Source organism: Salmo salar, chromosome ssa21, assembly GCF_905237065.1.
Source record: "Salmo salar chromosome ssa21, Ssal_v3.1, whole genome shotgun sequence".
NCBI lineage: Eukaryota > Metazoa > Chordata > Actinopteri > Salmoniformes > Salmonidae > Salmo > Salmo salar.
The window spans coordinates 26,496,626-26,519,273 of NC_059462.1; the positions used below are offsets into that span (position 1 = coordinate 26,496,626).

The 22,648-nt window shown below is 43.2% G+C and overlaps 2 protein-coding genes across 6 annotated transcripts in view; one reads left to right on the top strand and one right to left on the bottom strand.

The window, feature by feature from the left end:
- The first annotated feature begins 2,513 nt into the window (after positions 1-2,513).
- LOC106582145 (GA-binding protein alpha chain) lies at positions 2,514-11,563 on the top strand. 3 transcript variants are annotated; one of them, XM_014164922.2, is made up of 10 exons: positions 2,514-2,638; positions 4,198-4,300; positions 4,432-4,576; positions 4,810-4,894; positions 5,043-5,270; positions 5,469-5,663; positions 7,903-7,959; positions 8,539-8,667; positions 8,810-9,002; positions 10,827-11,563. In XM_014164922.2, the coding sequence occupies exons 2-10, from the start codon at positions 4,224-4,226 to the stop codon at positions 11,035-11,037; spliced, it is 1,320 nt and encodes a 439-aa protein (XP_014020397.1). In that variant the 5' UTR covers positions 2,514-2,638; positions 4,198-4,223; the 3' UTR covers positions 11,038-11,563. The 3 variants fall into 3 exon arrangements, with proteins under 3 accessions (XP_014020397.1, XP_014020398.1, XP_014020399.1); XM_014164923.2 differs by having other exon boundaries at positions 2,532-2,638; positions 4,203-4,300; XM_014164924.2 differs by lacking the exon at positions 2,514-2,638 and adding an exon at positions 3,284-3,776.
- A 165-nt stretch (positions 11,564-11,728) lies between these two features.
- Positions 11,729-22,648, bottom strand: part of LOC106582144 (amyloid-beta A4 protein) — a 35,707-nt gene continuing 24,787 nt past the window's right edge. For 2 of the 3 annotated variants that reach the window (XM_045704619.1, XM_014164920.2), the window contains exons 7-17: positions 22,178-22,311; positions 21,063-21,137; positions 20,717-20,875; positions 16,405-16,533; positions 16,148-16,247; positions 15,850-15,917; positions 15,498-15,642; positions 15,300-15,353; positions 15,076-15,167; positions 14,696-14,842; positions 11,729-14,590 (exon numbers count right to left, since the gene is read on the bottom strand). In XM_045704619.1, coding sequence (XP_045560575.1) covers positions 14,489-14,590; positions 14,696-14,842; positions 15,076-15,167; positions 15,300-15,353; positions 15,498-15,642; positions 15,850-15,917; positions 16,148-16,247; positions 16,405-16,533; positions 20,717-20,875; positions 21,063-21,137; positions 22,178-22,311 — 1,205 coding nt within the window. In that variant the 3' untranslated portion in view covers positions 11,729-14,488. The remainder of the gene's footprint in view (positions 14,591-14,695; positions 14,843-15,075; positions 15,168-15,299; positions 15,354-15,497; positions 15,643-15,849; positions 15,918-16,147; positions 16,248-16,404; positions 16,534-20,716; positions 20,876-21,062; positions 21,138-22,177; positions 22,312-22,648) is intronic. The other variant, XM_014164921.2, reaches the window with a different exon arrangement.

The window sequence follows — 22,648 nt, forward strand, 5'->3', positions numbered from 1 at the left end:
AGCCGATGTCACAAAGTGCTGTACAGAAACCCAGCCTAAAACCCCAAACAGAAAGCAATGCATCAATCAATCATGAATATTTTTGTTGAACTTCAATGAAGTGTCAAAAGCTTTTATAAATCTAGAATGGAAGAAGTGGAATAGTTGGCCCATCTTATCAGAAATGATCAGGGGAGCTCTGTTGCGCATAGAAATCAAGGCTATCCTTAAACTTTGTAGGTAATCTTGATATGCCCCATAACTTGACTGGCCCTTTAGCTAGATACCATACAAACACTGAAATTGGCTTATAATTGTAATATATTGTGAGATATTGTGAGATTGATTGATGTACATGAAGAGGGCAAAACAAAGTATTTTCCCCCTCAGGAAACTAAAAAGATTTGGCATGAGTCCTGAGATCCTCAAAAGGTTTTACAGCTGCACCATCGAGAGCATCCTGACGGGTTGCATCACTGCCTGGTATGGCAACTGCTTGGCCTCCGACCGCAAGGAACTACAGAGGGTAGTGCGTACGGCCCAGTACATCACTGGGGCCAAGCTTCCTGTCATCCAGGACCTCTATACCAGGTGGTGTCAGAGGAAGGCCCTAAAAATTCTCAAAGACTCCAGCCACCCTAGTCATAGACTGTTCTCTCTGCTACCGCACAGCAAGCGGTACCGGAGCGCCAAGTCTAGGTCCAAGAGGCTTCTAAACAGCTTCTACCCCCAAGCCATAAGACTCCTGATCAGCTCATCAAATGGCTACCCAGACTATTTGCACCCCCCCATACACTGCTGCTACTCTGTTATTATCTATGCATAGCCACTTTAATAACCCTACCTGCATGTACCTAATTACCACAATTACCTCGACACCAGTGCTCCGGCACATTGACACATTGACTCTGTACCGGTACCCCCTGTATATAGCCCCGCTATTGTTATTTACTGCTGCTCTTTAATTATTAGTTTTTCCTCTCTTACTTTTTTTTGTATTTTCTTAAAACTGCATTTTCTTTGGGATCGGTGTCCCTTCCACGGGACAGTTGAGCTAACGTAGGCTAATGCGATTAGCATGAGGTTGTAAGTAACAAGAACATTTCCCAGGACATAGACATATCTGATATTGGCAGAAAGCTTAAATTATTGTTAATCTAACTGCACTGTCCAATTTACAGTAGCTATTTAATGAAAGAATACCATGCTATTGTTTGAGGGGAGTGCACAATTTTGAACATTAAAAGTTATTAATAAACAAATTAGGCACATTTGGGCAGTCGTGGCACAAAATTTTGAACAGAAATGCAATGGTTCATTGGATCAGTCTAAAACTTTGCACATACACTGCTGCCATCTAGTGGCCAAAATCTAAATTGCAACTGGGCTGGAATAATACATTATGGCCTTTTTCTTGCATTTCAAAGACGGTACAAAACAAAATCAAAAGAACGGTTGTTTTTTTTCTTTGAATTATCTTTTACCAGATCTGTTATATTCTCCTACATTCCCTTCACATTTCCACAAACTTCCAAGAGTTTTTCCTTTCAAATGGTACCAATAACATGCAAATCCTTGCTTCAGGGCCTGAGCAACAGGCAGTTAGATTTGGGTCATTTTAGGCAAAAATTGAAAAAAAGGGGCAGATCCTTAAAAGGTTGGGCTTGTAAGTAAGCATTTCACTGTAAGGTTGATACCTGTTGTATTCAGCACATGTGACAAATAAAATTAGATTTGATCATGGCTACTGAATGTGTTGCCTAGTCTGAAATCAGTCTATTGCCTACCACCCACTCCTTGCTTACTGTACACCCCATCAAATTATTTCTTCCCTTGGGAAATGTCTACTGGTAGTGTTATTTTTGGAGTGGGCATGTTTGAGGTGTCTGAGCATTATGCAGATGTCACTTACTGGTACAAGATATATCAACATTACATACAATATGTATTCATTATGAACAGGCACTGCAGCATAAGGATACTATTTAGATAATTACATTTTAGTCATTTAGCAGACACTTATCCAGAGCGACTGACAGTTAGTGCATTCATTTTAAGATAACATATCACAGGCATAGTAAGGCATAGTAAGTACACTTTTCCTCAATAAAATAGTTACATGTATCAGCAAAGTCAGATCTACAAAGGGGGGTTCAAGTACAAGTGTATACTAGATAACACTTTGAAATTAATAACACATCCTTCTGTAATAAGAACTCATTCACTTTACATGTTTGTTTAGGGATTTTATTAATAACATATTCAAATGTAGATTTTACTAGGATATCTATGGGAGGGACATTGTGGAATAAGGATTACTGATGGCTGGTTTATTTCAATACATAAGTGCAAGCATACAGCGACTGTTCTTATCTACAACAGCCTGTTGTTCCAAGTGGGTTAAATGCTAAAAATCAATAACTATGCTTGCTATCAAACATCACATACATACACATAATTAATTACAACCAAATTCACACAAATATCATGATGTATTTGCTTACAAGAGTAAACGCCGGTCTGTCTAAAAGGCAAGCTTGTCCCCGCCCCCTCGCTGACCAAAAACTTGCATGAATTCGATTTGAGTGAAGGCTAGCTAGCTTGTTATCCTACATCGACTCATAGCAAGTCCACAATCGTGGAGTGTACATTTGAAGAGGTATGAGCATTAACTATTTTAAATGTGTATATATATATGAAATCCATAACATATGACAGGAAGTGTATCTTCTTTCACTATGCCTTACCGGTCTTCCCGCTTTTTGTATCAAACTATGTTTGCTAGTTAGCTGCTAGCTAACTAACGTTAGCTTGTTGATCCGCTAACGTTATGCCACATGCCATGGTGGATGCATTAACCTAACTAAAAACAATAACATCAAATCCTAAATACTACTGAAATGAATAGTTTTCAGACGACTTTACAACTACAAAATAGCTTTCTAAAATGACTTGCCTACGATGTACCTCATATCCAAAATCCAACTTTCGACACGTTTGCTATTAACGTTAGCTAGCTAGGTATAGTGTTAGCTAATGCCAACGACAGCTTGCGCTTTGTGCGGTCCAGTTCGCCGTGTTGATACGTTATACGGTTAGCCAAATATAAATACGCTTTCTTAATGTTATAGCTAGCTAAATCTAATTTTATAATCGAGCAAATTACTCCGGAATTTTCCCCTCACCGCTCTCGGAAGTCTAGACAACACTGTAAACTTAGCCAGGATTTCCGGCTCCTTTGCGTTTGCCCCTCTGCTGTTTTGTTTCCGTTTCTTCCATTTCCGTTTCAAAGTTTTCCAGATTATAAGTTTCATAGTATATTTTCATCGACATTTAAATCAGTTATTTTAGTGAATACGTTTTTTTACAGTCAGTATCAATTGTGTGTTTCACATGAGACACGACCCCAGTTTGGCGCTTGCCTCACCCCTCCACGTAACATCGCTGACAAATATGCTGGCTAGCGAGCTTTGTATTGCTACAACATTGTAGAGCTATGCTACGCGTATAATGTGCATTCGTACCGATATATATATATATACACACGAAGTGTTTGCTTTAAATTGATCAAGTTTATGTCATGATTTATAAAGTAATGGCCCACCGCAAGGCCTATGCGTTGGAGAGGCCTCGCCCTGGAGTTAGTACTTAAGCGCACACAACTCTCTGCCGCCCAATGAGAAACCGATGAACTCTATTCATCAAAACTGTCAGTCACTGGTCATGAACCTTGTAGATTTGATTTTTTTTAAAGCATTTTACTTGGTAAATTCCACTTTTCATGAAATGCATTCAAGGTAATTTAGTAAATGTTTTACTAAAGTGACAATTGTTGCTATTCCTCAATGTTATTTTAATTGTATATGAAACAATATACCACAGTTATGACGTTGGTAACATGTTTCATAATAGCAATAAGGCATCTCCCGGTTTGTGATATATGGCCAATATACGTATCTAGGCACTCCATGTTGTGTTGTGACCATGAACAGCCCTTAGCTGTGGTAAATTGGCCATATGGTATACTGGCCATACACCACATCTGATTGGTATATTGCTTAAATATACCAATCAGCATCCAGGGCTCAAATGACCTGGTTTATAATTGATGATATCTGATGTGAAGCCATTTGTATGTATTTTTAACATAATATCTGAAAATAATTGATGTAATCTAAATGTTGATTGATACTTACCCCCTGCCTGTCTTTTCCTCAGAATAGGTTTAATCTTGGTGTACAGCGATGTCTAAAAGCGAGACCGAGGAGATGATAGAGATCGAGATCGATGGACAGGAGAAACAGGAGTGTCTGGAGGAGGGGTGTGTGATATATTTTACAATGTGAAAAGGCACCCATAAGCCCATCAATTCAAACCCAGCTCCCTCCCTACTACTGATGACTTAACGTTACTGTTTGTGTGTTTTTGTTTGTGTGGTTGTGTCATTTTCAGGGTTGAGGAGCAGACCATCACATCAGCCGATCTGATCCAACAGGACATCGACATCAATGAGCCAATCGGTAACCTGAAGAAGCTCCTGGAGCCCCGTATCCAGATGCCATTGGACGGATATGAGATCTGTCTACAGGACATCCAGGTACTGATAGAGGCCTGTATTTAAGGGGTTGAAATATCTGTCCAACCTGATCAGACCTGATACTAATGGAGAGTCCATGTGTTTTAGAGTTTATCATTTGATGGAGAAATATGTTTAGCGTTATCTCATTTATTTTGATCTCCCTTTCTGACCCTCCCATTTGCTCCCCCCTCTCTTATTAATCTGCCCTTTTCTCTCTCCCGCTCCTGTCCACTTTCTTTCTGTCTTTCCAGCTACATCCAGACCACAGCCTCTTTGATCAGGGAGTGAAGACCGATGGCACAGTGCAACTCAGCCTACAGATCATCACCAAGCCAGGTACACACATAAGACTCTGCACTAAGACTTTATCAAAACCCAGGCACCCAAACTATAGACGCACACAAATGCTGCACCATAACAATTAGACTGTCGATACTATTGAATCACTCTAACCTCCACTCACCCCCCGCCTCCTTTCATCCAGGCGAGGAGAAGCTGAACATCCTGGAGATCGTGAAGCCGGTGGAGACGGTGGAGGTGGTGATCGACCCAGATGCAGCAGGGGAAGAGGGCACCCTGATGGAGGAGGAGGGCCAGCTAATCGCAGTGGAGCGCTCCTCCCTGTCAGACGACACGTCGGAGCAGGTGACCCGCTGGGCCGCCGCACTGGAGGGCTACCGCAAGGAGCAGGTCCGCCTGGGGATACCCTACGGTGATGAGTACACAAACACACGAATAAGACACAACACAGACACACGCACACTCTGAAACACAAAAACATAATTAATCAGGCAGTTACACACCATTGTACAGAGTGAGGCCAGTTTGCTGCAGTTGCCTTGACATTTTTAACAGACAAAAAAGCTGTAGTCCGCATCATCACACTCTTGTAATGTGTCTCTCCTCTCAGACCCAGTACAGTGGACGGCAGACCAGGTGATCCACTGGGCAGTGTGGGTGATGAAGGAGTTCAGCATTGACGAGATGGAGGTGGGAGGGATTCACATCATGGGTCGCCACCTCTGCCTCTTAACCCAGGATGAGTTCCTGCAGAGGGTCCCCAGTGGAGAGATCCTCTGGAGCCACCTGGAGCTGCTTCGCAAGTGTGAGTGTGTGAGTCACTGAGTTAGTGTGTTAGGGTTAAGGGCTAGCCTAAGTAGAGCCATAATAACCATATTGTTTACACATGCTTGGTCCCTTCCCACTGAGAACAGACATCAAATACAATTATTTTCGTCACATTTATTTTATTTATTTTTTATTTAACTAGGCAAGTCAGTTAGTAACAAATTCTTATTTACAGTGACGGCCTAGGAACAGTAGGTAAACTGCCTTGTTCAGGGGCAGAACGACAGATTTTTTTACCTTGTCAGCTCGGGGATTTGATCTAGCAACCTTTCGGTTACTGGCCCAACGCTGTAACCACTTGGCTACCTGCCGTCACATGCACCAAATACAACAGGTGTAGACTTTACTGTGAAATGCTTACTTACGAGCCCTTTCCCAACAATGCAGAGTTAAAAAGGACAAAAAAATAGCACAATCAAAAAAGGAAACGGTAACACAATAAAATAACTATAACGAGGCTATATACAAGGAGTACCAGTACAGAGTCAATGTGCAGGAGTACAAGGTAGTTGAGGTACATGTAGGTAGGGGTAAAAGTGACTAGGCTATCAGGATAGATAATAAACAGAACAGCAGTGTGTGTGGAAATGTGTGTGTGGTGTCAATATGCGTGCTTGTGTGTGAGCATATGTAGTGTGTGTTGGAGTGTAAGGGTAGTGTGTGGGTAGAGTCAGTGCCCCCCAAAAAAGGGTATCAATGCAAATAGTCAGGGTATCCATTTAATTAACTGTTCAGCAGTCATATGGCTTGGGGATGGAAGCTGTTCAGGAGAATTTTGGTCCCAGACTTGGCACTGCTTGCCGTGTGGTAGCAGAGAGAACAGTCTATGACTTGGGTGGCTGGAGTCTTAGACCATTTTTTTAGGGCCTTCCTCTGAAACCGCCTGGTATAGAGGTCCTGGATGGCAGGGAGATCGGCCCCAGTGATGTACTGGGCCCTACACACTACCCTCTGTAGCACCTTCTGGTCAGATGCCAAGCAGCTGCCATACCAGGCAGGGATGCAGCCAGTTAGGATGCTCTCAATGGTGCAGCTGTATAACTTTTGGAGGATTTGAGGGCCCATGCCAAATCTTTTCAGCCTCCTGAGGGGGAAGATGCGTTGTCATGCCCTCTTCACAACTGTTACGGTGTGTTTGGATCATGATAGGGCCTTAGTGATGTTGACACAGAGGAACTTGAAGCTCTCAACCGCACCACTACAGCCCAGTCGACATGAATGGGGGCGTGCTTGGCCCTCTGTTTCATGTAGTTCACAATCAGCTAATTTGTCTTGATCACGTTGAGGGAGAGGTTGTTGTCCTGGCATCACAATGCCAGGTTTCTGACCTCCCTATAGGCTGTCTCATCGTCGTCGGTGATCAGGCATACCACCGTTGTCTCGTCGGCAAACGGAATGGTTGTGTTGGCGTTGTGCGCGGCCACGTAGTTGTGGGTGATCAGGGAGTACAAGAAGGGACTAAGCATGCACCGTTGAGGGGCCCCCGCATTGAGGGTCAGCGTGGCGGATGTGTTGTTGCCTACACTCACTACCTGGGGGCGGCCTGTCAGGAAGTCCAGGATCCAGTTGCAGAGGGAGGTGTTCAGTCCCAGGGTCCTTAGCTTAGTGATGAGCTTGGAGGACACAGCATTCTCACATAGGTGTTCCTTTTGTCCAGGTGGGAAAGGGCGGTGTGGATTGCAATAGAGATTGCATCATCTGTGGATCTGTCGGGGCGGTATGCGAATTGGAGTGAGTGGGTGTCCGGGGGTGTCCGGGATGATGGTGTTAATGTGAGCCACGACCAGCCTTTCAAAGCATTTCATGGCTACAGATGTGAGTGCTACGGGGCAGTAGTCATTTAGGCAGGTTACCTTCACGATCTTGGGCACAAGGACTATGATGGTCTGATTAAAACATGTAGGTATTACAGACTGGGTAAGGGAGAGGTTGAACATGTCGTCAGTCAAGACACTAGCCAACTGGTCAGCGCATGCTCTTAAGTGTTCGTATTGTTAATCCATCTGGTCTTACTCACATCGGCTACGTGGAGTCTATTCCACGTTGATTTCATTGAAATTATGTGAAATCATTGATTCAACCAGTTTGTTCCCAGTGTGTTCAGATCTCAAAATTCTGAAGGGATAGAGGCTAGGAAAAGGGGTTTGAGAGCCTGGGCAAGCATGTTAATTGAAGTTGGTTTTAGCTCATACTGTATCTGTCCCTGTTCTTTACAGATGTGTTGGCCAGTCAGGACCAGTCTGGCCAGGAGGCCACAGTAACCATTGACCAACGTACGTTTATTTCCTTTCTCTGACTCACTGTCACCCTGAATGCACCTACCACACTATCTTTCCTCTGTGTGAGTTGTTGCCTGTAATAAAAAGCATGAGCTGGCGCACACCCAGAGAAAATGATTTTAATGTGGAGGTGCTGACTAACGGGAAATAAACTGTAAGCTATAAAAGGAAAAAAAACACCATTGTTTCGGCATCACTGTGCCTTCTTCAGGGTCTGAAGAAGGCACGGTAATGCCGAAACATTGGTTGTTTTTTACCCAATAAATTACCGGGAGGATTTATTTATATATATATATATATATATATATATATATATATAGTAAGCTATAAAAAAAACACCAATGTTTCGTTTTATTTATATAAAAATATATATATATATATATAAAGCGAAACATTGGTGTTTTTTTTGAATTTTTTATAGCTTACAGTTTATTCCCCGTTAGTAAGCACCACCACATTATATCATTTTCTCTGTGTGCACTTTTAATTAGGAACACCAAACTGACCATAGATCAGTGTCTAACTCAATCATGTATGTTTTTGAGTGTTTGAACCTTCTGTCTCCGCCACCAGAGGTCCAGATCATCCCGGCCGCTGTGCAGACCTCGCACACCACCATCAAGGTGCTGAAGCAGAGCCGCGGCCCCAAAACACCCCGCATCTCCGGAGGAGAGGAACGCAGCTCACCTGGCAACCGCACAGGTACGCATACATGTGTGCGTACACCTGAAGAGCATAAGTCTTGATGTTTTTTATGAGCGCCTTAATGGTGTAAGTGTATGTGCTCAAATCTGATGTGGATGTACACACACACACACAAACGTCCTCTCACCTGTCCTTGCAGGTAACAATGGTCAGATCCAGCTGTGGCAGTTCCTGTTGGAGCTGTTGACGGATAAGGATGCTAGAGACTGTATATCCTGGGTGGGAGAGGAGGGGGAGTTCAAACTCAACCAGCCTGAACTGGTGGCCCAGAAATGGGGCCACCGCAAGAACAAGCCGACCATGAACTACGAGAAACTCAGCCGAGCACTCAGGTATTTGTTTTCCCATTTTCCTCTCTTAAATTTCCTTTGCATAAATTCAATCTCTTATCTTATGTCTTGAACTCTCTTGTCTTGTTTTATTTGAGCCCTTTGGCCTATGATAGGGCTAAATTGAAAGGTTTCTTACAGAAGAAATATGAAATTCATATGCATAAGCATGGTAGCAATTGAAAGGGAACAGTTTGTAGGTTATGGGAAAATGATTAGACCAAATGTGCGTAAACAACAGTTAACCTGACACAAGACTGAATTCAAACATTACACTCTAAACCTTTTGTTCATTTTACATTTACTGTACTTTTCGCCGCATTTGTTGATAACTAAATATGAACATACTGTGAATACATTCAGTCACATGATTAGGATATTCCTGTAAAATGTGTGGTAGGTGCAACATAAGAAGAAAACAAATGACAAGGATTTGAGTGAGAGGACTAACTGGTGTCTCCAAGTGGACACACACTTCTCCTTAAGTGCACAAATCCTAAGTCATTTCAATGCTCTTTTATGAAAAACGTAATTGAACTATAATGTGCTTTTTTTTTAGCTCTCCTAGCTGTGCCATTGAGGAACTAGAGCAAGCACACTTGTAGTTGTTTTGTTTGGAACACAATCCTGTATCCCCATCACACAATTATTGTTGTTTACTCAATCCAAAAACGGCCCATTTATAAATCGCAATCTGGGTCTGGTGGGCATCATTTGAAAGCTTGTTCTTTTGCCAACATGACCAGCTAAGTTATAAAATCCAATCTTAGTGTTAGGCTTTCATAAGGCTATTCGTAGATATTTTGGTGCACATAGAAAGATTCAGGTGTGTGTGTTCCACAACAAATGATCTTAAAAATAGACTGAAGTATTCTGTTCAGAACAACCCAGGGTATGACGCCATGTCATCTTGTACCTCGAATATAGTGATCATAAACGTTGACACTGTAAACGACATGAGTGTTTCATGGAAATGTGAGAAAGGAAAAATCAGAATTAGCTCCACCCACATCCGTTCCATACACCAAATTTAACAATGTGCATTTCATAAATATTCTAATAAATGTGTTTACATAAACACGTCTGTAAAACCACAATGAGGACAACGTGGTTTTACAAATGTGTTTATTAGAATATTTATGAAATGCACATTGTTATATTTGGTGACGCGTATCTTCCCTCGACTCCACCCCATTCGGTGCATGGAACGGATGTGGGTGGAGCTATGTCTACATAAGGGTGCTAATAAATAAAAAAAACTCACAAGCTCTGACGATGGCCGTGAGGTCGACACGTAAAGCTTAGTAAAGAGCAGTGATACTATCAAGAGCAGTGTGCGGGTTTCTTCTTTTTTCTCATCTTATTCAACTGTTACCGTGCACCTGCAAAAAACATCGCTCAGATGTGCACGTGCCTTTTTGAATTATGATATGGAAATGTGTAGTGCACATTTGGACAGTTTGGATTGCTTGTATGGCATCACAGTGGTATTTATTATAATCCTCAACATCTCATCTTTCAAAATACATTGAGTCCTCTTTACAGCATTTCTCTCACTCCGATAACAAAACATTTGCAAAAGTTGCCCAATTAGCGGGAGGGATGTGGGCAACTTCTTGTCGTGTGCAATGCTCAAGTTCAGAACAGCTGTCAGTCAAAACCCATACAGCGCTGTGAAACGTAGAGCCTGGGCGCTGGCCATTTATAGCATGTTACTGTACAGCCACTGCATTCCAATTTAGGTGCTTATCGGTGCACAAATCTGCCATTTTCAATCCCTATACAGGTATGGGTGTAAAAGGATACTTAATCTGATTATTTTCTCAGGTATTACTATGACGGGGACATGATCAGCAAGGTGCAGGGCAAGCGCTTTGTCTACAAGTTTGTGTGTGACTTGAGGACTCTGATTGGCTACAGCGCTGCTGAGCTCAACAACCTGGTGACTGAGTGTGAGCAGAAGAAGCTGGCCCGCATTCAGTTGCATGGAATTGGCCAGCCCATCACCACTGTGTACACCTCCACACAGGACAGCTGAGGGGGAGGAGCCTGGGGCTCTTTCATAAGGGTATAAGTTGCCCATAGGCACAGATCTAGGATCAGACTACTATGACCAGCCCTAAGCTTAACCATTAGACGGTGGAAATGATAAACTGACCTTAAAACAGTGTCTATGGGCAACTTCATCCTACTCCTTTGGGTTTGATTGGAGACGGGGCTGAGGCAGGATGTTTTCTTATTTTATTTTAACCAGGGCGGGAGAGTGTCTGTGGATATTGTGCATGAGCGTTAGTGTGCCTCAGTGTGTGTGCATGAGCATTTGAGTGAAAGAGTGTCTGTGTTTGAAATATGAGCTTTGCATTTTTTTTGTTCATTTATCTGTAGCTTAGTATCGTTTCCATTGTATATACCGGTTCTCCATGTTTTTGATAGCCACAAGGACAGTGTATTTTCATATTTTCCATTTATAAATGATCTGTTTTGTATTTTATTTTGAGTGTCTTTTTCCCTGATGAGCTGGACATTTTCTGTCCTCCAGGGGGAATAAAGTTTCACGTTTTTTCCTAAGGACTCAGTGTAACATTGCTCCGATGTAATGTGTATGCACAAACACACTCTTTTGCGCCATGATAACGTGTTCAAATGTTTTATAGTTCCTCCTATAAAAAAAACACTTGTCATTCACACATGATTCAAGCTCTGTCATGAATAGAACAGAGATCTGTATGTACATTACATTTTTTTTATTGATGGGATGTGTGTAGAAAGCTTTGTAAAGGTACAACAAAAGTCAGAATTAATGAAAGATAGCACGAATATCCTTGACAACACATTTACCTGATTCAGTTTGTGTGTGTGTGTAGATCTGTGGAATAATTGCACAATATGAATGTCACATTCATGTCTATTGGAGGCTGTAGTTTGACTTAATTTTGGGAGCTGGTATGTCTGGTCTCTACTACTGCCTCTAAATACTGATCCCAGATCTGAGGTGTGTTCAGTGAGGTGAAACATTCTGAATGTTGCAGATAGAAATGTAACACACTACTTAACAGACAATGACATCTGTTCTACATAACACATTTCAATCTAAACATTGACGTTGTGCCCTCCATATCAGGACCCAGATTCACAAAACCTTAAATGTATTCTTAACTGCCATTTCTTCCTTAACTATAGATTTAAGAAGAAAATTAAGTTGCTATTCCTCCAAGGTTATTGGGGCGGGGGGAATTGTGCTATTTCTTATGTTTTGCCTTGAGAAAAACATTGATATATTAGATTCTTGAAAATAATGTTCTTAATTCCAAGATATAGCTAAACCCTTGTCTTAAACTCAGGGCAGTGAGGGAAAAAGCTCATGAAAGCAATTGAACATCATCTGAAAGTTTCAGTATTGATTATTTTAAATCCAAGAACGTGTTTTAGAACAGTATTTTCACTAAGGAATATGCTAAACACGTTTGCCATGGCTAGCTAGACATCTTAAAAAATTAAAAAAATGGTAAGAAGATATGAGACGTTCGTAAGAAAATAAGATTGTTGAGGAATTGCACTTAGGAGCTTATTTTTGCACAATAAGTGTTTTGCGAATCTAGGCCCAGGTCCCTGTATTTAACCTCGCACACATTTGTCCGAGATCAATTTTACCATCAATAAACTGGTCTGAGGTCAGTATTTCTTTAGCCTCTGCTTTTAAAGCCAGGAGGTCTGAGACGTAATGAGAGATTTGACAACAAAACAAGCAAGAAGGGGGATATCCACCACAAAACACATAGGTACACTGTACATGTATCAAACACTGGAGGGAATGTGTGTGTGCAAGTGATGATAGGAACGGTGACAGGGAATATCAGATTTGTACATTCTAATCTTTATCGCACTCAATCCCCGCCCCCTCTATCAACTTAATCTAATTCTCTCTTACACACCAACTCCAAAGCGCCGCACACACCAAGCCGACACAGCACAAAGAGAGAGGGAGTGATAGAGAAGGGATGGGGAGCAGGGCTGTTGGGGGGGGGGGGGGGTCTATGGGACAGAGATATTGAGTGATAGAGAAGGGATGGGGAGCAGGGCTGTTTGGGGGGGGTCTATGGGACAGAGAGAGGGAAAGAAAGAGTGAAAGCCTGAGAAAAATATGAATTATTTCTGTTTCCATAAATTATATTCACAGATGATATAGGAATTGGAAAGATAGGGTGAAATACTGAGATTTCTGGAATAAAATGAGGAATGGAGCTGAAACACAATTCTATGGACATGGAATATCAGTTAACAGACAGGGAATGCCGATAAAGATAGCAGTAATACCAGTAAATAATCTGACTCTAAATGAGTGCATAGAACGCAAACAGTAACACAATCGACTTCCTTTCAGATACTATTACACTTCATATTATATTACATATAGAGCATTCAGCCCATGCAGCTAAGACAGAATGAGGCATGGGGAGGAGAAAACAAAGGAGAGCACAGATTCTGTTTAAAGCATGTCTCTGTGACAACAAAAAACAGATTCGAAATACTTTTCTCTTCATATCACAAGATCAAAGAAGACACTAAAATGTTCACTCCTGCTAAGTGTACATGTGAGGCCCAGTCCCCATGACAGGAGCCAGGTTCTCTATGTATATCCGTCATCAGTATCACCATGCACTACATTTAGTTAGAGCTTTTCTCTGCCTTGTTTCAATACATTTTGCACAAAATAAAAACATTGAATATTTCTTCATTTACATATTTCCGATGACATATATATATTTTTTTGTATATATGTTTTTCCTGAAAAACAAACCTGAAACTCTTGGGATATAATCCTGCAGAGAGGAGCTCAGGGTAGACTGAGCCCATCCTCCCTTCGCTAGCACTAAAAGCTGTTATGTCATCACCAAAAACAGCACAGCCGTCATCTGAGGGGCAGTGGGAGAGGAGTGCGCAGGAGAGATGGAGGGAGGAGGAGGGGGAGAGCAGAGTGCTTCAGAGGGAGGAAGATTACAGGTGTATATGAGGCCTCTGTTTAGCCCTCTTAGAGATGTGAGTGCTGTACTGTGGGGGAGGGCCAACCCACAGATACATGGACTGATAAATCAATCAATGTGCTTCTCTATTTTGTACAAACGCTACAGGATCTCATCTGTGATTGGCTAAAAATGTGTAGGTGAAGAAGGATACCCTTGTCTGACTAATGGCAGCTTATGGATGTTGATGTGCTGCACTCTACGAGGAAGGGATGGAGAGTGTGTGGCTTGGTTCCATTTAGGCTCCTAGCCCCTTGGCCTTCACTACCCCTGGGTAGCTATACATAATAACACAATAGATTTACGTGGAGCTTCAGTCATACTGGTTTCACCTATCCAGTCCTTTAAGATCCATTGAAAATAAGAGTAGGAGCTAGGATAAGGGTTTAGGGACCAAAATGGAACGGGGGCCTAGGTGTGAGGGGTTAAGGAGGGTTCAGGGTCAGTGAGGGATCAAAGGGTAGCTCCTTAGTTCTGCATCTGTTCGAAGAACTTGTAGGTGGGGTTCTCATAACCGTTCTGCTGCATCTTGGACAGGTGTCGCTCCTCTGGGGACACTGCAGCATCCACCTGCAACACACACACACACCAGGTTAACACACAGGTACAGAACACACACGCACAGACAAACACAAGCACGCACGCAAACACACACACACTCTCTTTCCGTCTTACCTCGATGACTCCGTGATGGATGGAGGTGTACTGCTTCTTCCTCAGCATGATCAGAGTGATGACGATGACTGTCGCTATGACAACCCCGCCCACCATCAGCCCAATGATGGCACCCTTGTTGGAGCCAACATCCTCAGCAAAGAACACCTGGTAATAATCAACACAACACCTGTCAATAAAACTGAATATGGTGAGTATTTGTTGAGTGTTTCTGCAGGTATAGACTGTGATGAGAACTGTGTTTACAAGTCTCCAATGCACAGATAAACCATTATAGAAATGTTCCCGTTTCTATCATAAACATGTGAACTACTGAGCCAGTTTGTGATGTATACATGTACGAACATGTACCAGTGTATAGGTACTGAATGTTTCCGTACCAATTTTTGATGATGCACTTCATAGCTGGCGCTTTGCCTCTCTCCCTTCTCCATCCGCACCACATGGAACTCCTCAGGCCTCAGGGCAGAGACTCAACACACACAGAGAGAGCATCATACACCATCCAAACATACACACATAATCAAAGAGACAAACACAACCACAACCGAAACCACAAACATACCCATACAGCATAAACACAATCATACACATACACACTTACCAGGCCGGGTGGGCAGACCTCTATCTGGAACTGGACGAGCGTCAACAGGCTCAACTGTTTTAACAGAGGAAACATTAACTGACAAAAAGCTTTAGAACATGACCAATTCAATAAATAATGCATGAAACAGCTTGTTCTGTGTGTGTATTTCTGTGGTTTTCTAGGCTGTGTGTTAGGCTTGTTGTGTTAGTGTGTTACCATGGTTGTCGGTGTTGGGTTGGTTGAAACTCTCTGGGTGGATGAAGCGGAGTCTGTCCAGGCCCATACCAGGGTCCAGAGGGGCAGAGCTGTAGGCCTGGTCAGGCATCAGGGCATCGTTCCCATAGCTCACCCTGACATCAGTCTGCAAACACAGGATACACATTACTGACTTTCAGGGTGTGTGTCAAGTAAACTTCAATAACAATTATATTTTAGATTTTTTTATTAAAATCACTTCCTGAATTGACTGCCTTCCATTTGAATTGGTCCCAGCCCTGGTGTGTGTGAGATAGGAGAGATTGTAACATTTTTATGAATGAGAGTGTGCGTGCCTGTGTGTAAAACTCACCCACGCATCACTCTGCAGAGATGAGACTTGCTGAGACAGCTCTGACTGAACCCTCTGCATCAGGATCGCTACACACACAGAGACAGAGACAGACAGAGAGACAGAGACACACACACAGAGAGAGAGAGAGAGAGAGAGAGAGAGAGAGAAGGGGAAAATAGAAGGAAAAGGAGACAGAATAGAAAAAGTATAGTCGGTACATTATCTCTGTAATAACACAATATAGTATTACACTGTGTATGGACTCAATAATAACATGAAACTGCAGTATATGGGTAGGAGTAGGGCGGACACTCACAAACTTGGTCTTGGATTTTGTTGGCCATGCTGGGCACTTTGAAGAGCAGCCCCAGGGATTGGTTCATCCTCTCGTCAATCACACGCAGGTGGGTCATCACCTGGAAGTCAGAAGTGCTGAGGTCAAAGGAGTTACACGGGACACAGAGTGAATGAATGGGCTGAATGTAGTGTAGTATATTATAGTAGGTTGAAGGGTGAGCATAGGGGCTTATGGGTAGTGTAGTGTATTATATTGGTTGGGGGGAGTGGGGGTACCTGGGGTCGGATCTGAGCAGCCTTCTTGGGGTCCACCATGCGGACGTGTTCGTAGTGTTTCAGGGTGTGTTGTCTGTCCTTTTGCTCTGCACGGACATACTTCTTCAAAAGGTCCAGCACCTGACGAGGCTAAGGGGGAGAGAGAGGGGGGGGGGGGATGGGGGAGAGAGAGAAGGGGATGGAGGAGAGGAAAGTGAAATGAGGGAGAGAGCAAGAGAGAAAGTGAGAGAAGGGGACAGAGAGACAGAAAAACTAAAAGAGAGAAATAAGAAATATTGATGTGGACAACGTGTGTGTGTACAAGTGAGGATGTGTTTGATTATAATTATAGTGAAAATGACTGGTCAGTGGGTATCCACAGTGAGAGTATATGTACAGTATATAATGAGTGAGTATCTGTGTACATTATACATGGTTAGGGATATATAGATATATAGATATATATATATATATATATATATATATATATATATATATACACACACAATATGTATATCTATATACTGTCTCTATATATACTGCTCAAAAAAATAAAGGGAACACTTAAACAACACATCCTAGATCTGAATGAAAGAAATAATCTTATTAAATACTTTTTTCTTTACATAGTTGAATGTGCTGACAACAAAATCACACAAAAATAATCAATGGAAATCCAATTTATCAAACCATGGAGGTCTGGATTTGGAGTCACACTCAAAATTAAAGTGGAAAACCACACTACAGGCTGATCCAACTTTGATGTAATGTCCTTAAAACAAGTCAAAATGAGGCTCAGTAGTGTGTGTGGCCTCCACGTGCCTGTATGACCTCCCTACAACGCCTGGGCATGCTCCTGATGAGGTGGCGGATGGTCTCCTGAGGGATCTCCTCCCAGACCTGGACTAAAGCATCCGCCAACTCCTGGACAGTCTGTGGTGCAACGTGGCGTTGGTGGATGGAGCGAGACATGATGTCCCAGATGTGCTCAATTGGATTCAGGTCTTGGGAACGGGCGGGCCAGTCCATAGCATCAATGCCTTCCTCTTGCAGGAACTGCTGACACACTCCAGCCACATGAGGTCTAGCATTGTCTTGCATTAGGAGGAACCCAGGGCCAACCGCACCAGCATATGGTCTCACAAGGGGTCTGAGGATCTCATCTTGGTACCTAATGGCAGTCAGGCTACCTCTGGCGAGCACATGGAGGGCTGTGCGGCCCCCAAAGAAATGCCACCCCACACCATGACTGACCCACCGCCAAACCGGTCATGCTGGAGGATGTTGCAGGCAGCAGAACGTTCTCCACGGCGTCTCCATACTCTGTTACGTCTTTCACGTGCTCAGTGTGAACCTGCTTCCATCTGTGAAGAGCACAGGGCGCCAGTGGCGAATTTGCCAATCTTGGTGTTCTCTGGCAAATGCCAAACATCCTGCACGGTGTTGGGCTGTAAGCACAACCCCCACCTGTGGACGTCGGGCCCTCATACCACCCTCATGGAGTCTGTTTCTGACCGTTTGAGCAGACACCTGCACATTTGTGGCCTGCTGGAGATCATTTTGCAGGGCTCTGGCAGTGCTCCTCCTTGCACAAAGGCGGAGGTAGCGGTCCTGCTGCTGGGTTGTTGTCCTCCTACGACCTCCTCCACGTCTCCTGATGTACTGGCCTGTCTCCTGGTAGCGCCTCCATGCTCTGGACACTACGCTGACAGACACAGCAAACCTTCTTGCCACAGCTCGCATTGATGTGCCATCCTGGATGAGCTGCACTACCTGAGCCACTTGTGTGGGTTGTAGACTCCGTCTCATGCTACCACTAGAGTGAAAGCACCACCAGCATTCAAAAGTGACCAAAACATCAGCCAAGAAGCATAGGAACTGAGAAGTGGTCTGTGGTCCCCACCTACAAAACCACTCCTTTATTGGGGGTGTCTTGTTAATTGCCTATAATTTCCACCTGTTGTCTATTCCATTTGCACAACAGCATGTGACATTTATTGTCAATCAGTGTTGCTTCCTAAGTGGACAGTTTGATTTCACAGAAGTGTGATTGACTTGGAGTTACATTGTGTTGTTTAAGTGTTCCCTTGATTTTTTTGAGCAGTGTATATTATACACACACTACCGTTCAAAAGTTTGGGGTCACTTAGAAATGTTCTTGTTTTTGAAAGAAAAGCACATTTCTGTCCATTAAAATAACGTCAAATTGATCAGAAATACAGTATAGACATTGTTAATGTTGTAAATGACTATTGTAGCTGGAAACAGCAGATTTTTGGTGGAATATCTACATAGGCGTACAGAGGCCCATATTCAGCAACCATCACTCCTCTGTTCCAATGGCACGTTGTGTTAGCTAATCCAATTTTATCATTTTAAAAGGCTAATTGATCATTAGAAACCCTTTTGCAATTGTATTAGCAGAGCTGAAAACTGATGTTCTGATTAAAGAAGCAATAAAACTGGCCTTCTTTAGACTAGTTGTGTTCTGGGTGACTCTGGGACAAGGAGCGCTCTCCTTCAAGGAATGAATGGGAGTCTACTGGGCGCTAGCAAAAATAAAACAACATTAGCATGAATTTCATCAAAAAGAAGTATAACAGTATACATTTTTTCTCAGATGTGAGATAATTAACTTTCTATATGTAGTATCGTATACTGTACCTTTGGAAACATGACATTACGTACTTTTGAGGAAAATAGGCATGTTTCTCAACATACAGTATACACTGACTTTGAGAAGGGACTACAGGCATTACGACCAGGAATACGACTTCCCTGGAGCAGATCCTTTGTTCACTCTCCCTCAGAGCAATTGAACTTATTCCAGAGGCCGACCCAAAACATCGCCGGCGGAGTAGTGGGTCCCGTGTGGGACTCAGTTGGTAGAGCATGGTGTTTGCAACGCCAGGGTTGTGGGTTCGATTCCCACGGGGGACCAGTACGAAAAAAAGGAAAAAAAATTTATGAAATGTATGCATTCACTACTGTAAGTTGCTCTGGATAAGAGCGTCTGTGTTCTTGTGTTCTTTTGCCCATCTTAATATTTAATTTTTATTGGCCAGGCTGAGATATGGCTTTTTCTTTGCAACTCTGCCGAGAAGGCCAGAGTCGCCTCTTCACTGTTGACGTTGAGACTGGTGTTTTGCGGGTACTACTTAATGAAGTTGCCAGTTGAGGACTTGTGAGGTCCAAGGGCCTTCCCTAAACTGTTGCCACAAAGTTGGAAGCACAGAATTGTCTAGAATGTCATTGAATTCTGTAGAGTTAAGATTACCCTTCACTGGAACTTAGGGGCCTAGCCCGAACCATGAAAAACAAGCCCAGACCATTATTCCTTCACCAAACTTTACAGTTGGCTCTCTGCTTTGTGTCAGGTAACATTCTCCTGGCATCCGCCAAATACAGATTCATCCGTTAGACTGCCAGATGGTGAAGCGTGATTCATCACTCCAGAGAACGCGTTTCCACTGCTTCAGAGTCCAATGGAGGCAGGCTTTACACCACACCAGTCGACACTTGTCATTGCGCATGGTGATCTTAGGCTTGTGATCTTACTCTGCCATGGAAACCAAATTTCATGAAGCTCCAGACAAACAGTTCTTGTGCTGAGATTGCTTCCAGAGGCAGTTTTGAACTCAGTAATGAGTGTTGCAACTGAGGACAGACGCTTTTTACTCACTTCAGCACTTGGTGGTCCTGTTCTGTGAGCTTGTGTGGCCTATCACTTCGTGGCTGAGCCGTTGTTGTTCCTAGACGCTTCCACTTCACAAAAACGCCACTTACAGTTGACCGGGGCAGCTCTAGCAGGGCAGAAATTTGACGAACTGACTTGTTGGAAAGGTGGCATCCTATGACGGTGCCACGTTGAAAGGCACTGAGCTCTTCAGTAAGGCCATTCCACTGCCAATGTTTGTCTACGGAAATTGAATAGTTGTGTGCTCGATTTTATACACCTGTCAGCAACAGGTGCCGGGACATTTTCAGCTTCCAGGAATTGTGTACAGATCCTTGCGACATGGGGACGTGGATTATCATGCTGAAACATGAGGTGATGGCGGCGGATGACATGACAATGGATCTTCACACTCTATCTTGATTAAATCCAATTTAATTGCTGTTTTATCAGCTTCTTACTATGTCACACCTCTCAGGTGGATGGATTATCTTGGCAAAGGAGAAATGATCACTAACAGGGATGAAACACAAATTTGTGCACAAAATTTGAGAGAAATAATATTTTTGATCGTATGGAACATTTCTGGGATATATTATTTCAGCTCATGAAACCAACACTTTACATGTTGAGTTTATATTTTTGATCAGTATATACCCTGGGTGGGTTGGCCTGCAGGGCGCTAAGGTAGTTATCCAGGGCCATGCGACGGCAGCTGTTGAGCAGGGCCTCCACCCGGACCATGTGGGTCTCCACCAGCTGCTGTCTCTCTCCTGCTGCCTCCTGCTCCAGGGCCTCCACCTTCTCCTGGAAGCGCTGCACACAGAAATATTAATACACACTAGTATACACACATTACTGACACTCACATAGGCATGCATGTGTATTGATGTGTATACAGGGCTCATCTGTAAAAGAGACCTTGGTTTCAGCAAGACTCCATGTCATAATTAAGGTTAAATAAAAACTATATATACTGCGCACGCACACACAGCCCAGGTACCTGAATGACAGCCTTCTTGTCAGCGTGAGGGAGACTCTTGGCCTGTCTCTCTGCCTCCTCCCACTCTCTCATCACCTGGAGACACACATCAGAAAACACACCTTTCAGTTCACATCAGAGAAGGGATACTTCTCTCTCTCAAAAATACATATTCTCTCTCTCTCATACACACATACAGCATACACACCAGTGCTTCTGCCCCTAATATGACATGGTGAGGTAACTGGGAATGTGTAACATTGTTCATTTGGAACCTTTGCATCATCACATTACAAACCCAAGGTCAGCTACCGTCACCCTGTGTGTGTGTTGATATGCTGTGTTATGGGCAGGATGTAACTATTATCACTGTTAATGCTGTGTTATGGGCAGAATGTAACTATTCTCACTGTTAATGCTGTGTTATGGGCAGAATGTAACTATTCTCACTGTTAATGCTGTGTTATGGGCAGAATGTAACCATTCTCACTGTTAATGCTGTGTTATGGGCAGAATGTAACTATTCTCGCTGTTAATGCTGTGTTATGGGCAGAATGTAACTATTCTCACTGTTAATGCTGTGTTATGGGCAGAATGTAACTATTCTCACTGTGCTGTGTTATGGGCAGAATGTAACTATTCTCGCTGTTAATGCTGTGTTATGGGCAGAATGTAACTATTCTCGCTGTTAATGCTGTGTTATGGGCAGAATGTAACTATTCTCACTGTTAATGCTGTGTTATGGGCAGAATGTAACTATTCTCACTGTTAATGCTGTGTTATGGGCAGAATGTAACTATTCTCGCTGTGTTATGGGCAGAATGTAACTATTCTCACTGTTAATGCTGTGTTATGGGCAGAATGTAACTATTCTCACTGTTAATGCTGTGTTATGGGCAGAATGTAACTATTCTCACTGTTAATGCTGTGTTATGGGCAGAATGTAACTATTCTCACTGTTAATGCTGTGTTATGGGCAGAATGTAACTATTCTCACTATTAATGCTGTGTTATGGGCAGAATGTAACTATTCTCACTGTTAATGCTGTGTTATGGGCAGAATGTAACTATTCTCACTGTTAATGCTGTGACGTGCCAAAACTGACTGACTCTCTCTCTAGCTCAAACACACACACCTGGGACATCCTCTCGCGATGCTTGGCCTCCAGACTCTCCTTGGCCTTCTGGAAGTCTGCGTGTTCGTTGTTGTCTCCAGTAGACTCCAAGTAATGGTCCACTGCGTCAGGGGGGGGAGGGGCTGTGGTGGGCACTGGGGGAGAGGGGAGGAGCGGTACAGCGGAAAGTGGATGTCCACAAAAGGTTCCAGAGAGAGAAGTTAACTGTTCAACAGTGACATATCCTCCCCCCACAAGTCTACATTATCTGCCACTGTAATCTAAAACTGTACTAAGACGTTCGAGTCCTGTCTGGCGGCACAGACAGATTACAGCAGCTAAGCCTGTCAGCCAGCGAGCGACAGGTCATATATCTGTTTGCCTTGATGTGTGTGTGTGTGTGATGTGGGAGACTGGAGATAAGATAAGTGAATCAGGGCAGGCGCTGAGTCATCCTCTCCCGCTGAGGAGTGTTGTGTTTAACTGGGCGGA